Below are 22,778 nucleotides of genomic sequence, written 5' to 3' on the forward strand. Positions count from 1 at the left end.
GATCCAATTGTAGTGTTTATTTCCTCCTTTTGCTCAAAATTTTTGGAAGATACAACAGGTTTTAAAACTCACAGGAGTGTAAAGTCCCCAAAATCTGCAGTGTGTATAGTTACATTTCTGTTTTATAGGTCTGTTTTACTGATATCAATTTAAATACAGCAGCAGTTTTAATGCTGTCAGTGCAATCTTCTTATGCCCAATTTGCTTCTAGATCAGTGAAGCTAAATGTGCTTTAAAATGCATGAATCTTTATTTACTTTTTATTACAATGGCCTGTTAGATCCAGTAGTAGTTTTGTAAGTGCATTGCCTGATTGTAATTAACTTTTATGAGTTTAGTTGAAAAGAAATATAAACTCCCATGCTTTGTAGCAACCCAGAAATTGATACAAGATAATGAGAAAACCGGAATTGTCATGTATAAAAAGACTCTTTGATGATAAATGGTTCCAGCAATAAATTTGGTGTTTCATAAAGGCACCAGGCAGATCATGGAGATACCAAATAAAATGAAGACAGGTAATGTGTTTCCCACAGGAAGATTTAGCTCATCTGAGAGGATGAACAGCACCAGCTCCAGGCACAGGAGCCATGTGAGACAGACCCAGAGTCCTCGTTGGGTGTGTTTCATCCCCATCCTTAAAAATCTAAAATCAAGAGAAAGGATTTAAGTAGAACTGCAAACATTTTACCAAGATTGAGTTAATTTTAGTCTGTGTCATTGTCTGTTCCTCATCTGGAGAAGGTCCCAGTTAAATGTTCACTCCTGGTGTCCCAGCAGCCCAGGGAGCTGCCTGCACCTGACTGAGAGAGCAGCAACTCCTCCTAATATTTACCCTTAGTTAAATGAGAAATAAAATATTCCCCACTTAGAAGCATCACATTTGTGACCCAGATTTTAAGACGCAGCTGTGATCACGGGTGAACTCTGACAGGGGAGTGCATCTCATTGGCTTCAGCCACTCTGCCCATCCTGAACACCCCACACCAGTTTTTGCTTTTATTTCTGCTTTCTCTTACCCACAAGCTCCTTGTTTTCCTTCCTAGAAGGTGTCTGCAGCTAAATCTAGCAACACTTCCATGCACCAAATATCTGGGACATATTATCTCATGCTGGGAACTTGCTCTCAGCAGAGTGAAATTGGGCTGAGGAAACAGTCAGTAGGATGTGTTTCTCCACACTTGTCAAGGAGCAGCCACACTTTCCAGGAATGGTCCTATTGCAGTCTGCTGTAAAGATGAACAAATGGCTTCATTTCCCTGGCTGCACCTGCAGATAGCAGGAACTTGAGGGAAAGCCCAGAACCCCAAGGCTGGTCAGTTGTGTTTGTGTTCTCTGTCTGGACTTCACCTTGAACAGCTCTTTCATCCCTGTTGAGTCTCTATTCTGTGTTCACAGAATCATCCATGTTGGAAAAGATTTCTGGGATCATCAAATCAAACCATAAACCTGCCACAACCAGGGGCACCAGCAAACCCTGTCCCTGAGCACCACATCCTCCTAGCTCTGAGCTCTGACAGGGACAGTGACTCCATCACTTCCCCGGGCAGCCTTTTGCAATGCTCAGCCACCCTTTCAATGAAGAATTTTTGTTGTAATATCCAATCCAAACCTCCCATGGCACAACTCAAGGCTGTTTCACCACTCAGGACATTTGTCGTTGGATATAAATGGATGCCTCATCTGCATTTTGCTGTTTGGTGTATTTGGGTACATCCTAACACATCTGGTGCTTTTGCTTATATTGTGGGAAGCACTGTGTGAAAATAAGTAAGATTTATTTTTAGTGCATGCTAACTTTATGTGATCAATACAATAATATCATAATTTCTTGCCTTAAGGGCTCAATCTGAGTGCTGGTGAAATGCCAAGACCTGATCAATATTTTGCTGCATTTTTAGAAGAGATGGATGTGATGGGCCAGCTCAGCCTTTGTGCTCAAAAATATGGGGAAAATCACTGCCATTAGGCAGGCCAGTACAGCTATAGACAGCTGCTTTACACAACATGCAAAGAAATACAGGGAACTGAGGTGAAATCTCTACCATTCCCCAGAGTATGTTGTAAGACAAATATTCCAGAGTAAAACATTAGTTTAAATTATTCATGTTTCCAGGATTGGGGTAATTAACTCAGAATTAACTCAGCTTTTTCATTCTACTTCTTTCTCATCCGTCAGTTGAATTGATATCGTTAAATTTTACTCAGCAAATTATGATTTTGCTGTCTCTATCCAATTGACATAACATATTCCTTGAAATTCTGGTTCTAGGGTTGTCTATTATTCATTAAAATACCCTCATAAGTTACTTCACTTCCCTGACACGTAACAGTAGCAGTAAGTTCCTACTTTGTGTTTTATCAGCACATGCTGGGAAACAGGCTCTTTGTAATTCATCTGCTTGCATGGAAATGAAATGAAAATTACATAGATGGAAGAGGGCCACGTGACAATTGTTCAGCCTTGCACTATTTTGCACACTGCCTCATTGACAAAATCCAGTCTTTTCCTGAATGGGCAATTTACAAGAGGAACCAAATGGATCCTTACTGGCTATTCTGCCAAAATTCTCATTAAAGATGCTAATGGCATGAGGGGAATTTGTGCATGAACCTGTCATGGAGCCTAGGCTGTGATTAAAAATACGCGTTGTGTCAAAATTTGGGTTTCATGCATTCGTTTCAAAGATACATTCCATTTTTCCACTCCGCGTTTTCTGCTCGTAACAAGTTTTCTTGTTAGAAAAGTTTACTCTTCCTGCAGGCAGTCTGATAAGCACAGGGAGAGCCGTGGGTTCACTGAGTGAATCTCTCACCCAAGATGCTGTCTGCCTTCCTAGATGAAAAAGGTTCAGGACTAGAAAGTTCAATCAGTAATATACAAACATGAAGTGTTCCTCTATCAGCTCTTAGGTGTGGGATTTGATGGGCAAGGCAGGGTGGCTGATAAGGCTCTGTTGACTCATGGTTGTTTTTTTGGGTGGCTTGATTTCCATTCCTGTTGACACATTGGTGGGAGCCTCAGTTCTCCTGCAGTGCTGGAGTTATCAGGACAGACCAGTTGTTATTCAGACCAACACCTCTCCATCCTCTGATGTGTAATTTGTTTTGCAACGTGTTTATTTTTGGTAAGATTGGGGTGTTTTGCTTGTTTTTATAAACGTCTATTTCCATCCTCAATCAGAGGCAGCAGCTGCATGGAAAGGTCTTGGTGTTGCTGAGATATGGAATTGCACTACAGGCTTTCAGTGGACCTGTTTGGAATGCAGGAGCCTGCAAATGTGTCTGTGGCATTCACATTCTCTGAAAAAAATCCTTCACCCAGGATTTTTCTCCTGGGAAGCCAAGAAGCCTCAGAGAAAAGGAAAACAATTCTTATCTCATTTGCTTCAACTGTGTTGTGCTCATGTGGAATGCGTTTGGAGATTGTTTACCCACAGGTGATTGTTTCACTGGATTCTGGTGTGAGCTGTTTGGACTCTTTGGCCAATCAGGGCTGTGTTGGGCCTCTGGAGAGAGTAATGAGTTTTCATTATTATCTTTATAGCATTCTGTAAGTGTCCTTTCTGTATTCTTTAGTATAGTTACTATAGTATTCTTTAATACAATATAGTATTATAAAGTCATAAATTAGCCTTCTGAGAACATGGAGTCAGATTCATCATTCCTGCCTTTAAGGACGTTCCCAGCAAATACAATATCTGACACCTGTGAATATTGATGGCTGGGGCTGGGAGGCAGATGAGCTCTGCCCTTCTGCCTTTGCACTTGTTCTGAATGGGAATTACTTCTCTCTCCACTATCTAATTGTTGGATTTGTTGGGTAAAATTTTGAATTTGCTGGTTGGACTTTTGTTGGTTTCTTCTGATCAGTCAATTTGAAATTAACAGAAAGGGAGATTTACATTTTAACTCAGGAGAAGCCAAGAGCAGTGAGTCACTTTCTCATTCAAATCCAACTGTCTGTGTTCATCCAGGATGCACAGCAGCAGAACAAGATTAATTGATTGATAGAACACAGTAAGTTGATGTTGACAAGCATGAATACAGGAAAAACAACTTTCAGGGTGAAGTCCTTGAAATATAACTTTTACACCATACTTTATCTACTTTCCACAATGATTTTTCCAGGATTTTCTACTCTATATTGATAGGTGCCTCTTGTACTTTGGAAATAGCTAATTGTTCTATAGCACTAATATTATTCATTTGTGTTTGTGAAATTTTAGACAACAATTAGAATTTTAGAATCATGAAATATCCTATGAGTTGGAAAGGACCCTCAAGGACGATTGAGTCCACCTCCTGGCCTTGCATGGGAAGCCCCAAAAATCCCACCATGTGCCTGAGAGCATTGTTCCCAATGAGATCTCTCAGGCTTGGGGCTGTGTTCACTTCCCTGGGCAGCCCCTTCCAGTGCCCAACAACCCTCTGGGTGAAGAATCTTGTCCTAATTTCCATCCTAACCCTGCCCTGATGGCTTCAGGCCATTCCTTGGGTCCTGTCTCTGGTCACCAGAGAAGGGATCAGTGTCTGCTTCTCCTCCTCCCTTTATGAGGAACTGCAGACCCCAGCGGGGTCTGTCCTCAGTCTCCTCTTCTTGTGGCACCCAGCGCTGTCCCCAGCACTCAAGGTGAGAGCAGAGTGGGACAGTCCCCTCCCTTGACTGTGCCTGATGAACAGCACCTATTTTATTATGTTTAGCTAGATTATTATGTTAACACATTATTTTATTATTGTAGTTATCACTGGGTTTGATTTGTAATCAAGTGCAAGATTACACAGTAATAATAGTATAACCATGATAATAAAATAATGTTGCACTTGATTACAAAGCAAAAACAAGACTATCAAAACCCCCAATGGTATAACTTAACTAAATATAATTTCTTTAATTTCCTTTACTACCTCATGAGACCACTATAATTTTCTGGGTAATAGTATTCTTTCTAATATATCAGTACTCCCACGCTTCATTTATCCATGTTAAATTAAACTTCTACTTCATGTGAATGGACCTCACAATAGGCCCGCAATTTCTGCAAAACTCAGAGGAGTAGAGCTGCACCCAGAGGGTGGTCACAGGTTAACTTGCACTTTCTCTGATGGTACCCATGGGGAATAGGGTCCACATGCCAAAACATTGCTATGGGAAATGGGATCACTTGTCCTGAACTGCAGTTTACAGCAGATTTCTTTTGAATCCTTCTCAGGATTCAAAACTGGGTATTTGCATCATTTGTGAGAGAGAGACAGAAAGGCAGGCAGGACTGTTGCTGGCTGTTTGTTTTCTTTTTGACTGAGGAATGCCGCCTGAATTTCAGGTTGTGAGGATGGAGATGCGCGTGATAGCTTAGTCTGAAGTGTTTCTAAACCTTTGGATCTGTGAGAAAAGCTGTGCTGAGTTGACTCTTATGTGTCCTCATCCAACAGTTTGACAACAAGTGGGCATATTATGGGTTGTAAGCACTGCAGTGGGAAAATACCATAACCTCAGGTTAAATCACATTCCAACTTCGTCTTTTATAACAGACTGAGAGAAATGAGCAGTTTCAGCTTGTAACAAGGTGTGCACAAAAAGCTTACAATCATGGAAATCCTCAGTGTCAAATTACGTGGTTTTACCAGTTGGATTGTGACAGTAAATGACAAATCTGCTGCTGGGAGTAAAGGGATGATTTAAAATGACGTTTCATCAGGCTGGTTGGGGTGTAACAGCTCTTCTGGGAAGGCTTGGGGTGAGCAGGGCTGCAGGAGCCTTGTTCCTCATTCCCAGACAACCTTCCCAGACCCCAGGGCTGCTTTGGATGCTTGGGTGCTTGTGACAGGGTGAGCTGCCCTGTTCACAGCAAGGGCCTTGGGACAAGTCAGCCTCCTCTGAGCATCGTATCATGTCATAATGGAGGCTGATTCCCAGCTAGTGTGAATGGAGACTCCTACAGGAGGGCCAGCAGCCGAGCCCCTTCTCACCTGTGGCTCTGGTGCTCCTGGGCTGAACATGGAATTATCCTGCAGGCCTTGGCAGGTGCAAAGGGAGGCACTGCCACATGCCAAGTGAGGGCTGCAGGCCTTCTTCCCTCCAAGGCTTGATGCAGAGACATCCCCAGGCCCTGATTCTGCCCACACTCTGCATCATGAGCCTTTAATGTTGGTAATTTTTGCTACCACAGAGGTGAGGGTTTGCAGCAGGAGCTTTCTGCTGTCTCTGCCCATGTCCTCTGGGTGTCTGTCCAGGAAAGCCTCCTGTGCTGCTGAGAGGAATGAGCTCCCTGGTAGGATTACCAGCCAATAAAGCTTTCAGACCCAGTCTCCTTGTGGAAAATTATTTTCCAGGCCTGTGAAAGAAGCCTCCAGGGTTTCCATGGTGTGGCAAAATGAGGAAACGTCTAAGAATTATGGGAAAATGGGGAAGAAGTGGAGAAGGACTGCTAGGTAACTGATGTTAACTACAGACTTTGAAACATTGTGCTGGAAGATAAGGGCTACTGAAATAATATTTTTTGGGTATTGTTCAAGATTTTAAAAGAGATCAAGTAGCTAAATTATGGTGGCACTTGTATGCTTCCTCTCATTTCTACATCTTATTCTTCAGTTAGAAGACAGTTATCAGTAAAATTCTCTAAGTTTTCATCTGGGCCACACCACACATCAGGAATCCTCATGGATAACTGTGCATTTCTGGGTGCAGACTGGGCATATTTTGTATACATGCATGGTTCAGCAGGTTATTGCTATAGAGTACAGAACTGATAGCAATACAGGCATTTTCTAGATTGCTGTTAGAGTTCTTTAATTAAATGTCTGTCTCTTGCTTACACGCAGGAAGAATTGTCCTCCACTCCTGTTTCAGGGAATGCCCATGATCCTTCCTTGTGCTGCATTTTAATTGGGGCAGATTGCACCTGCACTGATTTCTCTGCTGAGCTGGTGCATGGTGATCAACAGACTCCTAGAGAAGTGACACTTGCTCATATGCTCACACACTTCCTTGGGATTAGTGCACATGGAACAGTGTTCATTAGCAAATGACCTATCATTATTATTATTATTCCCTAGAGAGAGCCCCCGAAGGTGCTGTTCCCAGTGTGCTGAGCTCCAGCCTGACATTTCTGCTGTAATGAAAGTTCTATTCTTGGTTAGGGGGGTCTGGGAACAGGGGCAGGAAGGCTTTGCAAGTGGGAGATGATGCCTCAGGTTTCAGCTTTTATATTTTTCAGATTCTGTACTGTTTTAGTGTGTACTTCTGAGCTTCATATTAGGGGATAGTAAGCTCTCTTTGCAGAGCTGGGAGACAAAACAATTCCTGCTCTAGCTGGGGACCAAGGACAAATTATCAAAATTTCAGACCCAAGAGCATAAACAATGTGGACTGAAGAGAGAAAACCAAGAAGGATGGGACTTTATAACCTAAAACTGGAATTGGACAATTAACTCCAATATGCAAATGGCCCAGAACTTATAAAAATGAGAGACCCCATGACTTTGGTTGTCCGTTTTGTGACCATTTTGGTTCATCTTGGGTGTAGGCCTGGCTGGGCTCTTGTGCTGCCCCAGGTGTATCCATTGAGGCCTTTTAATAAATCTCTATTTAACTCCCTCTAGCCTCTGTTCTAGGTCAGCCTTCACAAGGCATCAGAGGTGTGCACCCAAGGGATGCAGTGACAGCAGGACAGTAGATGGCACTAAGGGTGAGGACCAGAATTTCTTGGCTTCTTAGCAACCCCCAAATAATTGCTTTTGGCAGTGGCTGCTGTGGAACACACTCACACTGGCATTCTTAGCTGTATAATCACTTAGAATCAGAGATGGAGGAATCAGCTTCCTTGGAGGAAGCTAAATGTGGCATGTGTTCTGCAAATCCTGAGAAATACCAAGAATGAAAATTATTATCTCTAAGCACGACCAAAATATGGTTTCTTTCCTTTGGCTGAAGTGGTTTCTTGCCAGCATCAGTCTCACCAACTGCTTGTGCTGGCTTTTGACCTCATCAGACAGCAAACTGTGCCTCCCACTGGCACGAAGTGCAGCAGAGCATTAACCCACTGTCCCTAGTGGGAAAGCTGATTCACTGAACTCCTTCAATATCCCCAATTCCCCAAAGCTCTTGAGTGTGGGTTACACTCTGCTTTGGCACAGGGCTGAGCAGGTGCAGGGCTGCACTGAATGGGGGCAGAACAAGGATCACACCCTGGGCACATCAAGCAGCCTGAAGCAAGAGGGAGGCAAAATCACTGACACTTTTCAAACAGCAGATCTCACATCATGCTCTATAGCCCAAGACACAGGGGAAAAATACTGAGTGGGCATGGCAGGTAGAGCAGACCAAACATCTGCATCCTATGCTCAAAGCCAGCACTGCTGGTTTGCAGTGAGTATGCAAATTCTTATCAAATTTGTCATCTTCCTGGAAGATTTAATAAAAATGTTGGCTAGTGAAAGATGGCAGATCTGTGTTCTCTGAATAAGGAACTCTTCATATCCAAGGAATATTTTATCTGTTACTGATATCAGGTATTTTACCATGATTTGGAGGCCAATTTGTCCAGCTGCATTGTCAGGAGGGAGCCAGAGCTGAGAAAGAGGATTAATCCCATGTAGGCTCCCAGGCAGCTGTCAGCATAGCACAGACATCTGAATTGCCACTGGGTTATGCTGAAATAAAACCAAATGCCTAAAAAATTTCCTCTTTATGGTTTTGTGTCCTTTCCCTAGCCCTAGAGGCAGTCCTAGGATTGAGGCAGAGTTTAAAGACTTGATTTGGTATTAGGAACTCTGAGTTCAAGCAGATGGCTTCTGCTCAGCAGACAGCTGTAATTGAATAATGCCACATCATTTTCAGTTCTGAATTTTAGTTTCCTCAGATGATCTGTAAGCTTTGGCAGCTACTTCTTATGATAATGGATCTTTCTCATTTTCATCAGAACCGAGGAAAACCACCTGTTACTGACACATGTTTGTGCACTTTGTAATGAGACAGATTATTTGAAAATATTTATATTCTCATGTTTAGAAGGTATGTGTGAGGTCTGTGTGAGGTTTGTGTTTGCTTGTGGGCTTACTTACAGTGTGGTGTTCATCCAACTGTTGCTTTATTACGTGTATAAATAACAGGTGAAGGCTGATCTATGAGCTGCATGAAGGAAATTGAAGGAGAGGATGCTCTCCTGATGCTGTGCTGACATACAGAACAGCAGTGGATAGAAAATGTTTACTGTTATGGATATTTTATTAGGCAGTGGTTTCATTGAGATCAATTACTATGAAGAACATGTAGCTCAGAAATGTGTGAAGAGATCCCTGCTCTTTTGGAGTTAAAAGGCTGGAAGGAACTCTTTACATGAACTTGCTGAAACAATTCAATTAATTGTGCCATTGCTCTGTTAACTGTCCATATCACTCAATGCAAAAATTCCAGATGCAGCTACAGATGCTTCAACTGTGAGCAGAGAACAGCACTGAGCCTAGAAATTTATCCTCTGGCTTCAAACATAATTTTAGTCTCTGCCAATAAATGAAAAAATTAATATAACTCATGGAGTTTTGGAATGACAAATTTCACCAGAATAATTTTATATTTCCATAAGAGAAGAGATGCTGACATTGGGATGAAAACAACATTCACTAGGTTTGCTTCTTAGCAAACATCCCATTTTATTAACAGGGTTGTTCAAAGTATAGTATATGGAAAGTTGGCTCCTTGCATTTACAATAGTACTTAAATGGTATTCAAGCAACCTTTCCCTAGCTCAGATAATTATATCTGTTCTAGCTTTAATTTTCCTTCTTTCTTACACATTCTGTCAAGACTGCAAGTCATTGCAATACTGGATAGAAAGGAAAATCTAACAGCTAAAATTCTTATAACAGCATGTGAGTGCAATTGTTTAATTTGCAATAAAATACAGTCCCATCAATTAATCACTGTAACTTGTGAGACAAGAACCAAAATATCTTTGGAGGCGCATTCAGCTGCTCTGGAGTTTCCCTTGGTGGTGAGGGGTTTCCAAAGGAGTCCACGCTGCTCCATGCCCATTTCCATGCTGACAGCTCCAGGAGCTGTAAAACAAACAGCTCAGGGGAAAAGCAAAGCTCAGGAAGAGTGTCACAGCCCAGCTGGATGTGAGCAGTGGCACAGATCCAAATAAATCCCTAGTTGGTGTGGTGTTGCACTATGGCAAAGCAGCATCCTCTACTCCCAGATGTTCAAGCCAAGCGTGGGGTGCCAGCAGTGTCTCCCTGGACACTGATCCCATCACCTGCTTTTCTTGCTCGGTGGTCTCCTCCATTCCCTTGGCCATCCCATCACCTGAGAGCCCATCCTCTGCTCAGCACCTGTGACAGTGGTCACAGGGGTTCTTGGATGAGGGAAGAGACGAGAATGTTGACTCCCTGTTTCAGAAGGCTTGGCTTATTATTTTTTTATATATATATTACATTATAACTATACTAAAAGAATAGAAGGAAAAGCTTCATCTCAGAAGGCTGGCTAAGCTAAGACTAGAACAGAAAAGAATAATAACAAAGGCAGCTGGCTCGGACAGAGAGAGAGAGAGCCAGCTCTGCTGTGACTGGTCACTAAATCCAAACATCCACTCGAGACCAATCCCAGATGCACCTGTTGCATTCCACAGCAGCAGATAACCATTGTTTACATTTTGTTCCTGAGGCCTCTCAGCTTCTCAGGAAGAAAAAATCCTAAGAAAGGATTTTCATAAAAAAATGTCTGCGACAAGCACCCCTTGGGACGTTCAAGCCTTTTTGAACTTGCAGCACTGAAGAACAGAATCCTTCTGCTAAAAGTCACCATCATTCTTTGTGTATAGGTTATGTCCCTGTGCTTGACTGTGCTGGAACATGTGATGTTTAAGGGATCCAGCTAGCCTTAGGACAGTCTTTTTTCCCTCTAGGAAAATGCAGACTAGAAACTTAAAGGTAAACATAATTTCTCATGTAACTTGATGCCCAGGAGTTCAATATATTGGAAAAACTTTAAATTCCACTCTATTGGTGATGAAATCAAAAGAATTGGCAGTGCTGCCCCTGAGATCAGCTGTTGCTTTAGCCAGGAGGCTGCATGTCCCTGAGCCCCTCTCTGGACAGTGTAAACACTGATGGCTGTGGGGGACCAAGCAAAATGTTCTGTACTTCTTGGGCACAATGGAGATTTTCAGCACCCTTGGGTGTGTGACTCTCAGAGGGATATGGATGTCTCTGAGTCATTTGTCTATGTAAATTTGAAGAAAACAAACTAGCAGAGAAGAGATAACGTAGCTTTACACTTCGTGGTGTGGTGTTTCAGACTTACAAATGCTTTACTTCCTAGATAAGAGAGAGAGAAGAGAATAATTTAAATTCTTTCATTCCCTTGGGAGTAATGCAATGCAATAATGTTAAAACTGAATGTAATTGCTTTCTATTTTTGTAAAGCCTGTGGCAGCTATGAACCTTTAAAGTGAGCACTGGAAAGTCTGGTTTGTACAAATTTCTTCAGTTGCATCAATGGTGCAGTGGGGGTAAAAAACAGTGAGAAAGTGTGAACTTTATTCTACAAACCATAACAGTGGCTTTCCCTGGGATGTGTGAAAGAATCTTCAAAAGCAGCAAAACCCCTCAGAAAGTGGTAGGGGTCTGTCCTGGGCTGCTGTTTGCATTGTCTGCTGCTGCAAGGAAACCCAGGTGAGGGCTGTCATTGCTTGGGGCACTCTGCTCCTGTTGGAATTCCCAGGGAATTATCTGAGGCATCTCCTGGGTCTTTCTGCTGACCTTCCCAAGGGTCAGAGCACTCTGCAGAGCAGTGGGTCAGTGAATGGCCTGAGCCAGACCTGTGGCAGCTGCAGGATGATAAAGGTGCTTCAAGCACAGGGTGTTGCCTTTTTAACTGCTGAGAGGTTCTGCTTTGTACTGGGATTTATTTACTCAACTGCTGCATTTACTTTACTGCTGCCTTTCTTCATTCAATTCATCAAAGCAGTTAAAAGTTAATTGTAAACACAGTAAATATCAGAAGCCTAAAATGAGAAGTGTTACGCATATTTTATTTTTTAGCCAACCCAATGAACAATGTTAAAAAAGGCTTTTGAATACACAGAAGCATCTTTAGTACTTATTTTGCACATGTTAGCTCTGTTTCTTTTACATAAATAGTATATATAGTGTGCATATATGTCAAATATCATACTGAGACAAAATATATAGTTTTTCTTCCAGTGTCATTTTGAAGGATGTTTTTTATCCATCCCAATACATACAAGGCTAAACACAGCAAATGTGTGCTGAAACCTTTTCCAAATTCCTGTTTGTGGCTGGAAAAAGAATGATTCATGCAGATTGCTGTGAGTTTCTCATGAAGATACAGAGATAAATTTTACAGAGTTCTTCACTTTATTGTTATGTAAGCAGGTATTTTGTTGCTGTTATTCCAGATTTGTCCTAGGTGTTATACTAGATTTTCCCAGGAGATATCCTGGAGCAGATTGTAGAAGTACTGAACATGTACAAGAAACAGACATGTTTTATTTTTCTGTACAACCATTCTCCTACAATCTGGAGTAATTCTGTTTTACCATTTGACTTAATTAATTTTGCTTCAATTTGCTGTGTTTTGTTCAGTCACCTCCTTCTACAGTAGCTGGTAATCCTGACTCTCATGCACACTGAACAATGCCAATAACAGTGCTAAGCAACTCTTTTTACCCATATGCATAAAGCTCTGACAAAAGTGACTCAGTTTCATAGCTGCCATCTTTCTTGATGAAAAACACAAAAAATGTAAGGAACTCTTATCTGACAGCAAATTAACTCCACACAGATATAGTCTGTGGCTATGCCAAAATGCCTTTGAGTTTCTTTGTTTTTCTGCCAGCAGTTTGTGCTCATCTCAGCTCTTCAGTGACACACAGGAACTGTGTTTTGCTATTTCCTCCTGGGGCAGGAGATGAAATCCCACCTGGGGACCATGACTTAAATATGAGTGTTTGTCCCATGTGTCCTGTGAGGAACCACATCAACCACAGATGCCATGAGATGCTATTCAGTCCTAGAGGCTGAGGCAATATTCTGCAGAAGTTTCCTTCTTGCAAGGATTTTTGCATGCTGATTTTATTCTGATCAGAACCAGAAGCTAGCACTGACCTCAAAGTAATATCACTGCAATAGTTCTCTGTACACTTTTCTCTGTTAATTTGGCCAGTGTAAATTTCTACACTCACAAAATATTTGGAGGCAAAATTCTGTGGTTTGATTACATGCTGTGTAAAGAAATACCAACTTGTGGCCAGTGTAAATTTCTACACTCACAAAATATTTGGAGGCAAAATTCTGTGGTTTGATTACATGCTGTGTAAAGAAATACCAACTTGTTTTGATCTGCTACATTCATCTAATTCCCTTCAGCACTCTCCTATATACCTATCTACACTTGTCTACCTGCCAGTGCATTAAATATAGGATTTTAAGGGCTCAGATTAATTTAAGGTACAAAAATCTGTGTTAGTTACAAAGAACTTGGTTTTTTGCTTATGCAAGTGTTTAGAACTGTTTCTTTCTTGGAGCCAAATTTGGACCGAGATGAATATTTTTCACTGGAAATGCAATTACTATATCTTAGAGGTGCTGGGGTCCAAGAATTCATTTCACTCAGTCATCTGCTCTTCTAAATATAGGGTAATTGCTATTCTTTGTAAATGAAATAAGAGAAAAAAGAACAAATTAGAGAAATGTTACCCTCTGTAATTAGAGTGCTTCTGAGGATAAAATTGTTTTAAAGGTATAACATCGTTAACAGACTTTTTTTTAATCCTTGTTTGCATCTTGGCACAGTCACAGGGCACATTTCCTATGTTTTGTACATTTATTCAAAACAGAATTAGAATAAAGCTGTTTTTCTTTTTTTACAAATTACTGGCTTTGTAGGCTGTGTAGGTGTTTTTCAAAGGCACGCACCATGCTTACTTAAAAATAATTACATTTTGAGCTAGAATATATATTATGCCCTTCCAATTGAGCTACTGTGATGTGTTACAAGCTGCCATTCTACAAATTTCCGGAGTGACATTTTGTTATTGCAGATCATTTCAGGAAACTTCGTGAGAAAGTAAAATGTCTACTCGTGCCTGTTCAGCTGGAAGTGTAATGGAGTGCTCAGGGAGAGGAAGGACTAACAGGATTTGGCATTAGGAGAACTCCCATCTCACTTTTATCCTCAAAAGCATCCTGCCAGTTTGCCTGGGCAGTATTGAGGGCAGCATGGCTTGGGTGTGTTGGTGTCTGTCATTTCTGTGCCGGGCAGCAGGTGATGTCTGCTGTCCCCACACTGGGATGAGTGCTAGTGCACTTCAGCAGCAGAGGTTGTTCAGGGGGGAATCAGCCACTGGAAGTGTTTGGAAAGCTTGAAGGAAGAGGCAAGGGAGGCTGTTCATCATTCAATAATGCTGGAAAGGTGGTTGCTGTAGAAACCTCTTGCAGGTCTAGCAAATGTCAGCCATCAGGCTGTGCCCGCTGCAGCAGCGCGGCTCAGCCCGAGAGGCTCCCACGCACAGGAAGCCTGGAGGCTGGCTGGCTTTTTCTGGAGACACTGGGGGTTTCCTGGCCATCTGCCTGGTGTGGGGAGTAGCCATCAGTGTCACTGTTCCCTCTGCAGAGGCTGCTGCACAGCCATGATCACGCTGCCCAAGCTCCCAGGGACCGCTCTCTCCATCAGGGAGCACTCGGGGCTTTGTGCTCCTGGTTCATCCCAGCTGAGCACAAAGCTGGCTCTGGCAGCTCAGAGGAGTGCTGAGGGGTAAAGTGTGCTGGATGTGCTTTGGTGTGGGCTGGCAGTGAGAGCCTGGGGCTGTGCAGGGAACACAGCTCCCACTTAAAGGATTTCTGACTTCTTCTTCCCCAGAGCATTCACTGAGGCATCACCCAGAAAATCCAAAGTGCGCTTGGCTGCAGCTCTGAGCTCAATTGCAGGCTGATGGCAGTGATGTCCTCAGCTATAACAAAGTGTGAAGTGAGCAAGAGGCAGGGAATTTGATCCTAGTGTTATAAAGGGGCTGAGTCATATTTAATCAAGCTCTATTCATTTGTACAGCAGAGGTGCCTTTTAAAGCAAAGATGCTCCAGCCACAAAGTGCTTTACTTCGTTCCCTTTGACAGGGACCTCTCAAATGCTTGCTGCTGTGGATTTCAGTCCACTCACAGGCCATTTAATAGACATGGTGCACACTCCCTGAAATGAGTGGCTTATCTCCCCAGAGCTGAGGTCTGGCTGTGTGGGTTTGGTGAGTACTTAGCACTTCATCTGCTTGTTTCCCACTGGTGAAATGAGCTAATGTGTCCATCTCATTCTGCTGTGCTCTTTGTGAAAGGTTCCTCGGCTTCTCTGGGACATTTCATAATAATTTACTCTGGTTCAGTTAATCTCAGGTTTCTGCATGAAAGTATTTTGGGTCTCTCTTGGCTGGGTAATTTGTTTCAAACTATGATTTCTGACACTAATATTTCATCCTTACCATTTGAGATCAGTAGGATGGAGCTGCACCATTCTTAATATAACATTGATTCTACTGAGTGATGATTCTGATCCTTGGGGTAAACTTGCTTTAGACATTCATGTTCTGAATGAAGACACAAGAATATCTCATTATTCAATTATTATAAAGTCTCTCATGTTTTCAGCTGCTATAGATACTCTTGATTTGTTTTGGTAAGAAGCCCAGAGCTTGGCAGAACATGTTATTGATCTCACACAATCCATTCTGGACACTGACATGGGGATATCATTCACAAATCAATTTTCTCTGAGCTTTGATTTAAGTATCAGTGGCCTTTGAGGATCTTTCTGGGTCACTTCTGCACTGAGTAAACTGTTTAATAAGTGCAGGCATCCAAATGAGCTGTGTGCCAGCTGCAGTCAGATGTGACTATTGAGTTTGTTCTTTTTTCTAATATAGTTTCTGTAAAGAATAACACCCCACTCTCCCTTCAGAGCAGTTTTTGAACTCCAGCCACTCAGTCCCAGCTGCTCTTTAAGGAGGCAAGTATTCCTTTGATATCAAGGCACACTGCCTGGGGAGAAAAGGTGAAGTTGTGTCATTTAGCTATGTGTTAGACTGTGCACAAAAACTGTCTGCTACCTTTCTCCTCAGCAGACAGAAACTGAGACTGATATGTCAAGGAAGTTTTAGAAAGGATCTGAGTCAAGTTAATGCCAAAAAGTTCTTTGCAATCCATGAAAATAATGTGATGAGTGAGTTATAAAGGAATATAATATTTGATTTTGTAAAGATATGGAAGAAAGGTTAAGAGTGGGAAACAGCACAAAAATGGTCATTTGCAGGCACTGCCTTTTAGTTACTGGTCACAGAAACCACGTGTGTGGGAACTGGCTATGGGTTTATGGAGTGTCCAGAGCCAGGAACTTCCCATAGAGAAGTCCCATGAGAGGTTTCCTGTCCGTCCCTCATGCACGTGCCCCTTACTGGTGTCACAGACCTAAAATACCCCAACAGTTCCTCAGAAATGATGGCCTAGCTTCCCAAATCACTTCCTTTCCTTTTTTTCCTTTCATTTCTTTTCTCTCTATGTTTCAGATTATGCTTGGCCTTTGCCTAAACAGTTGTGCCCTATATGGATTTCCCTAGATGTGCTCTTTTCAACTGCATCTATTATGCATCTCTGTGCCATCTCTCTTGATCGGTACGTAGCAATTCGCAATCCCATTGAGCACAGCCGCTTCAATTCCCGCACCAAGGCCATTATGAAAATTGCTGCAGTTTGGACCATATCCATAGGTAAGCAACGTGGCTCTTGACTGTGTCTGAATGAATAATAGTGTTACTCCAATTTTCATTTAGGATTTTTTTTTAAAGAGGATACTCAAATTAATTTACCTGGCCTGCATGCCTGAGTACAATAACTGGAAATGGAAGCCTTTCCTTGCAGCTGGTGGGAGCAGTCATTTTTCAGAGCACCACTGCTGCTTGTGTCCCTGTCAAATGTGCTGATAACAGCAATACCAGGACAAGTGGTGCTGTAAAACTGCAGTGTAAACAGAGCAGCAAACAGCATTAGCACAGCCCGGCACGGGGAGCGCGGCCAGCTCCGAGCTCACGGCTGCGCTGCCGTGGCTGCAGTGGAACTCTCTCAAGGCCTGGTAATGGTCTGAGTGGAGCTGCACGGGGTTGGAGGCAGGCTGCCAGCCAGGTATTTACTGCTCCTGCTCAGCCTTTATAGCCTGGGCTGCTGCTGGTACTGAGCTAGCAAGTTTGAAGGTAAATGAGGAGTAGGCAGAAGACATGTGCGTATTTGATAAAGCACAATAAATAAAGCAGCAGTAAAATAGGGAAGAAAACACAAAATTATGGCAAAATGACTCTCTAATACTGAGAATTCTGTGAAGAAATTTTGTTTTGTAGAACTCTTTAAATGTGCTTTAAAAAAGAGACATTTGAGGGCAGGGGCAGAATTGTATGACCACTTCCATTTGCTGTGTTGCCTTTTGTGCTTGTTTAAAATGCAGTCTTACAAAGATTTAATATTTCATTTCTATTTTATGAATGGGAATTATGAATCTTATGAAGTGGTTTTTGCTTTCAGTGCTGTACACAAGGAAAAGCATGTTCCAGGTATTTGAATTTCTCCTGAGTTTTTGCCTGCTTTAGAAGTGGAATATGATTCTGGATGTCTGGGTGCTACAGGGACTGATTTTGAAGAAGCTTGACTTGAGAAAAGGCAATGAGAAAAAACAAAAAATTATAAAATAGGGAAAATATATTTTCTCTCCTCATGAACATAACAAGAATATCTATTAGAAACAAATTTTCATGTGTCACAGGCCTGCTCCATTTCCCCTGGTAATATAATCCACAGTGAAATTTGATTTGGTTTAATCAATTAACTTAGGATTTTTTTGAAATTATTATTACTATTATTTTAAACTCTCTGTGCTCTCTACTTGACATGGGAAAGAAAGCTGCTGAATTCAATACATAAGCAGTCACATGAGGACAAGTTCACATGGGCTTGGTTTGCACAGGCTCAGAGTCAGCACAGAATTCGTGCTCCACGTTGCGCTGGAATGCAGAGGGAGAGCTGACAGACACCCCCCAGGCTGAGATGTATAAATCACATTGCAAAATCTGGGCAATAAAACTGTTCTGCTTGCATTTTTGGAGCTAACTCGCAGATTTCTGCCTGTGCTGCCTTAGATGTTGCTGACGTATCCTTAGAAATTTTGGCTAGTGCTAAAGTGGCTGCCTGCACCAGTGCCTTGAGGAGCAAGTTGTGGTTTGAACTTGGGTCCAAGGGATAAAGTAGCTACTTCATGCATGGTTCACTGATTCAGCAGACTGGTAAGGAAATCTGGTGCCTGGCCAAGCAGTAAAGACACAGGCCAGTCTCTTCATGGCACTGTTTGGAAAGGATTGGGCTCATGATGATGGAAAATAGGAAGACTGTGACCTCTGCTGCACCCCAAGGGAGGTGGCTGTGCTGCTGTACAGTGCAAACACTTCACCCCTAACCAGCTTCCTCAGGAGATCTGTAACTCTGCATTGGATAGGATCTCAAACAGCTGAAAGGATGAAGCTTACAAGGCACAGCTTGGAAAGGAGATGATACAGCACTTTTCCACAAGGCACATGGTTTGTCAGCCCTCCATAAGGCAATGGCTGTTGCAGCTGTTCCCCAGCACCCCAAAGTCTTTAGGAAGAAGCTGTGAGCAGCTGCTCTGTGGAATTTTTGTGGTGCACAGAGCTTTGGGGGGCTGCCATGGGCAGCACTTCCCTCCCAGGTGCAGCTGTGCCTGTGTGCCCTCCTGTGTTGGGATCACAGCTGGGAGCACGTGCAGCACATCTGGGCTTTATGTTCAGTTTGTTCTCTTTGATGCAGCTACTGCTGGCTCAGGAGAGCCTTTGCTTGCATCCATTTTTTTTTTTTTTTGAAGATAGAGGCAGAATCCCTTCTCCCCAGACAGTCTGTTCAGGGCACTGAAATGCTGTTAGATTTCCTCCCCAGTGCATATGATGCCCTTTTACTTGGGCTTTCTGCAGTAGGGGGAATTAAATGGAGAAAGAGAAGTACTCTTGGTATGCATCTAGTTCATTTTTAGCATAACTATTTGTACTTCATAAATGAATTTAGAAATGTGGCAGACAAGGGAAAAAACTGAGCATGGAACGAAACAGAACTCACTCAAAGTGTATTGCTGCTGTTTTCTGGTTCTTAACTGCCTTACCTGTCACTTGGAAATGCCTGGTGAAATCCTGTGCTCATTTCAGGAGGATGAATAGGTGAATTAATTCATCCTCACTTTGGTGTTAAGTGTCACAAAAGAATTTGGGCATTTCTGTTTGTGATTAAGCTTCAAATTCAAAGCAGGGCTCAAGTGCAGGCTGGTCAGTTTGCAATTCCTAAATCCTGCTTCAGATGAAGAAACTTTTAAATGCATTCCAGTCAAAGAATCCTGAATTCAGTTTCTGAATCAGAATTCAAAAGAAGTAAAAAGCATGTAATTTATCTTAATTCAATAGCTTTGCATTCCATTTTTCTGAAGTATTAATGCTGACAGCAAAATATAAAAGAGGTTCTTTTGCTCATTGAGCTACAAATTTGTCAAGGTGCACAAGCCTAAACTTATGATTAGGTTTTAAAGTAGGGGAACATAACAGAGTCCTCCTGTCTCTTGACAATTTCTTTGTGAATAGGTCTTTTCCAAAGTTCTCTTTGTTCCAGATAAAAGTACATCACAGACAATTGTCCTGTGCTTTAGCAAACATAACTTAGCAAGATTTTTGTAGTCAGTTAGAGGAAAAGTGGCTGTGAAGGGCTGGGCTTGTAAAAATTAGTTTTGTGGTAGATAGCACTGTGCTGAGGCTGGAAATTAAAACACAGGCAACAGAAATATCCTCACAATTGAAAATGAAAATCAATTTTAGGTGTGAGCCTGCTGGCAGAGTCTTGGTATTGTTTCAAGATTTCAGACTTTGTGTAGTTTCAAAGTTTTCACCAGTTACTTGGGGACTTGGCCATCTCACAGCCTCCTCTGCCCTGCTGTGAGGAGGTGAGTGGAGTCCCCATGCAGGGCTCAGCAGTGGTGAGGAGCAGCCAAACCCTGGGAGCATACTGGGTCATACAGGAGAAAGTGGTAATTGGGTAACATTAAAATAAACAAAATATCCCTCTGAAAATCTGAATGAAAGCACTTCATTGATGTGGAGGTACACACACATTGCTTCTGATATGAAAATAACTAAAACATTTTAATTCTGCAGTTCCTTGTGACCCAATATATGTTGAAAGGCTTTTTCCTCTGCTTCCTGGGGTGTTCAAGGTTTGGTCATTTGCTATAGAGAGCTGAAATTACACATGCTGCCAATTTTCCAGCTGACAGTTTCACATCCTCACAAGCAGTGTAAATTCAATTTAGTTCATAAGTGACCAAGATAGGGCTATCCCTTAAATTTTTCTCTGTGTGTCAGTGCCATAGGCAGATGCCACAAACTGTGTGTGTGTGTCTGTATGTGTGTGTGCATGTTTGAAATCTTTTTCATTCTTTCTGTGACTCATTAATGAGATCATCATTTTGATTTCAGGGAGGTACCTGAGGTTTGTGTGTATGATAAACCATTCAGGTTTAAAAATGAAATTTAAATCCCCATTCAACTTTCATAGTGCTTCATTGTTTTATTTAGGAGATCTATTTATAGAAATATGGAAGAATATGAAAAGTATAAATGTGTGCTGTGAGGATCAGTACACTCATCTCAGACTAAGTGAACTTACATCTAACAGCTTTTTGTTTCTGCCCTGAGTGTTTGTGTCTCTCAGGGGCTGAGCAGCCTCATGCTTGCAAGCTGCTCTAATGATGTCCTTCAAGAGCCTCCAGATACCAGCTGAGCCTTCTCCTCTCTCGCTGGAGACAATCCTGGAGTGGCAGCACTGATCCAAAAGGAATTGTGCTCCCCTAGGGCAGGGGGATGTGCTGAGGGCAGGTGGTGCAGGGAGACCAAGGGGGCCTGGAACAGCTCTCGGAGCTCCCTGAGGTCACAGCCCCAGAGCACATGCAGGGTTCTGGTTTGCGTTTCTGTCCATCAGTGCCTCTGGGGCCAGGGGCAGCCCAGCAAGGCATTTCCATGGCTCCTGTGCTGGTGGGGTGTGTTTGCTCCTGGCACCCTTTGCTCTGTGCTGGAGCTGCTCCTGGGAGATCATGCTTTGGGACAAGAACAAAACCCCAGGAATTTCTTTGCAGGCTTCAGGTTAGCACAAACCTCTAGACAGATTTCATGGGAAAAGGGCAAAACCACTGCTGATAAAGAAGACAGCCCATGGAAGGTCAAAAATATGTTCATTTGGGATTTTGCTCAAACCTTTCCCACTAAGCAGGCAGGCTCTGTGGCTCATCACTTGGATGCAAGGAAGCAGTGCTGAAACCACTGTTACTGGCAAAGCAGAGGTTAGACAATCACCCTCCATTTCCTGGAAAAACATACACATTCCTGACTATGAGCACTGCCTGAACAGAAGGCCAGCAACGACATATATTGCTGGGAAAATGGTTGGATGCTAGTAAAGTCTAAGGGAGCTTAATATCTTTCCAGGTCTGGGAGATTTAAAATACACTGTATTAATGTACTTTAATTTTTTTTTTTTCCTTTTTCTATTTGACACTGAATGGCTGACAGGGTATGTTTGACTAAAATTCTTTTCTTGAGAGCATGGGGATTGTAGTTCGGCCTGTAGGCAGAGGTGCTGCAGTGATGCTGATCTGATAATTTTTGTTTGCCTCACCAGAGGTGGCATTAGCATTGCAAGCTGGGCTGCAGGTTGCCTTTTGTGGAGCAGTAGAGGTGGCTTCTGCTCATAAAACTTTTTCAGACCTGCCTTCTGGTCATGGGTGAGACTGAAATATTTGCTTTATGACACTAAGGTGTCATCTGCCTGTTTCCCACTTGAGATGTCTACAAAGTTATTTTATCTATAGACATTTTTTTGATTGAATGCTTGTTCCATGATTCCCAAGGGGGTCATTGATCTCCCCAGCACAGTATCAAGAGTTATCAAGGTGAGGAAGAACATATTGGCTGGTAACAAGCTGAATTCAGAGTTAGGGAAGTACCTTGTGATTCCAGGTGATTTCAGGGTCCTTGGATTGGTTTGACCTTGTCACTGGATGTCAGTGAAAGGTTTTGCCTGGGACAGCAGCAGATGGTGACAGTATGTGAAGAATTTGGACAGAAATTAGACTGAGCATCCCACCAGGTCTGTTCCCATGAGCAAGGGGGATGCTGATGTTTGTGTCTGAGGTTCTGCTCCTGAGCATCAGTCCAGGACTGCCAGGGGCAGCCCAGCCCTGGCAGGGCTCTGGTGTGAGCAGGATCCCCATGACCCTCCTTCAAATGCACAATCAGAAACTGTGCAAACCAACAGAAGTCATTGAGCAAAATAGAAGGGCAAGTGGGAAAGTAATTTATTTCTTCTGTCTTATACTGTTGTTTGCTGGTTTTCCATCTGGCTCAGGTTGCTCAGTGCTCTCCCAAGGTTTGAGAAAAGGTCAGCAGCTCATCCAGGCACAGTCACTAATGGCTTTCATCTGTTTGCAGTTGTGCTTGCTGTGGGCAGGGAGATCCTTCAAAGTTCATCCCCTCTTTTATCTTTGGCTTTCAACCAATACAAGGCTGGCACAATTGTTTTATTGGAATGGTCAGATAAAACTAGAGCTAATCCGGCCCTGAAGGGGCATTGTTGCAATATTAGTACATGAAAGGCACTGCAGTTAGTCTGCTGAAATATGAAGA

At 42.6% G+C, this 22,778-nt stretch overlaps 1 protein-coding gene across 4 annotated transcripts in view; it reads left to right on the forward strand.

Moving 5' to 3' along the window:
- HTR2C (5-hydroxytryptamine receptor 2C) overlaps positions 1–22,778 on the forward strand; it is a 217,877-nt gene that overhangs the window by 186,408 nt on the left and 8,691 nt on the right. For 3 of the 4 annotated variants that reach the window (XM_074551568.1, XM_005484510.4, XM_074551569.1), the window contains one exon: positions 16,575–16,775. The exons of the other annotated variant lie outside the window; for it this stretch is intronic. In XM_074551568.1, coding sequence (XP_074407669.1) covers positions 16,575–16,775 — 201 coding nt within the window. The remainder of the gene's footprint in view (positions 1–16,574; positions 16,776–22,778) is intronic. 4 annotated transcript variants of the gene reach the window in all.

Source organism: Zonotrichia albicollis, chromosome 14 (assembly GCF_047830755.1).
Source record: "Zonotrichia albicollis isolate bZonAlb1 chromosome 14, bZonAlb1.hap1, whole genome shotgun sequence".
Lineage (NCBI taxonomy): Eukaryota > Metazoa > Chordata > Aves > Passeriformes > Passerellidae > Zonotrichia > Zonotrichia albicollis.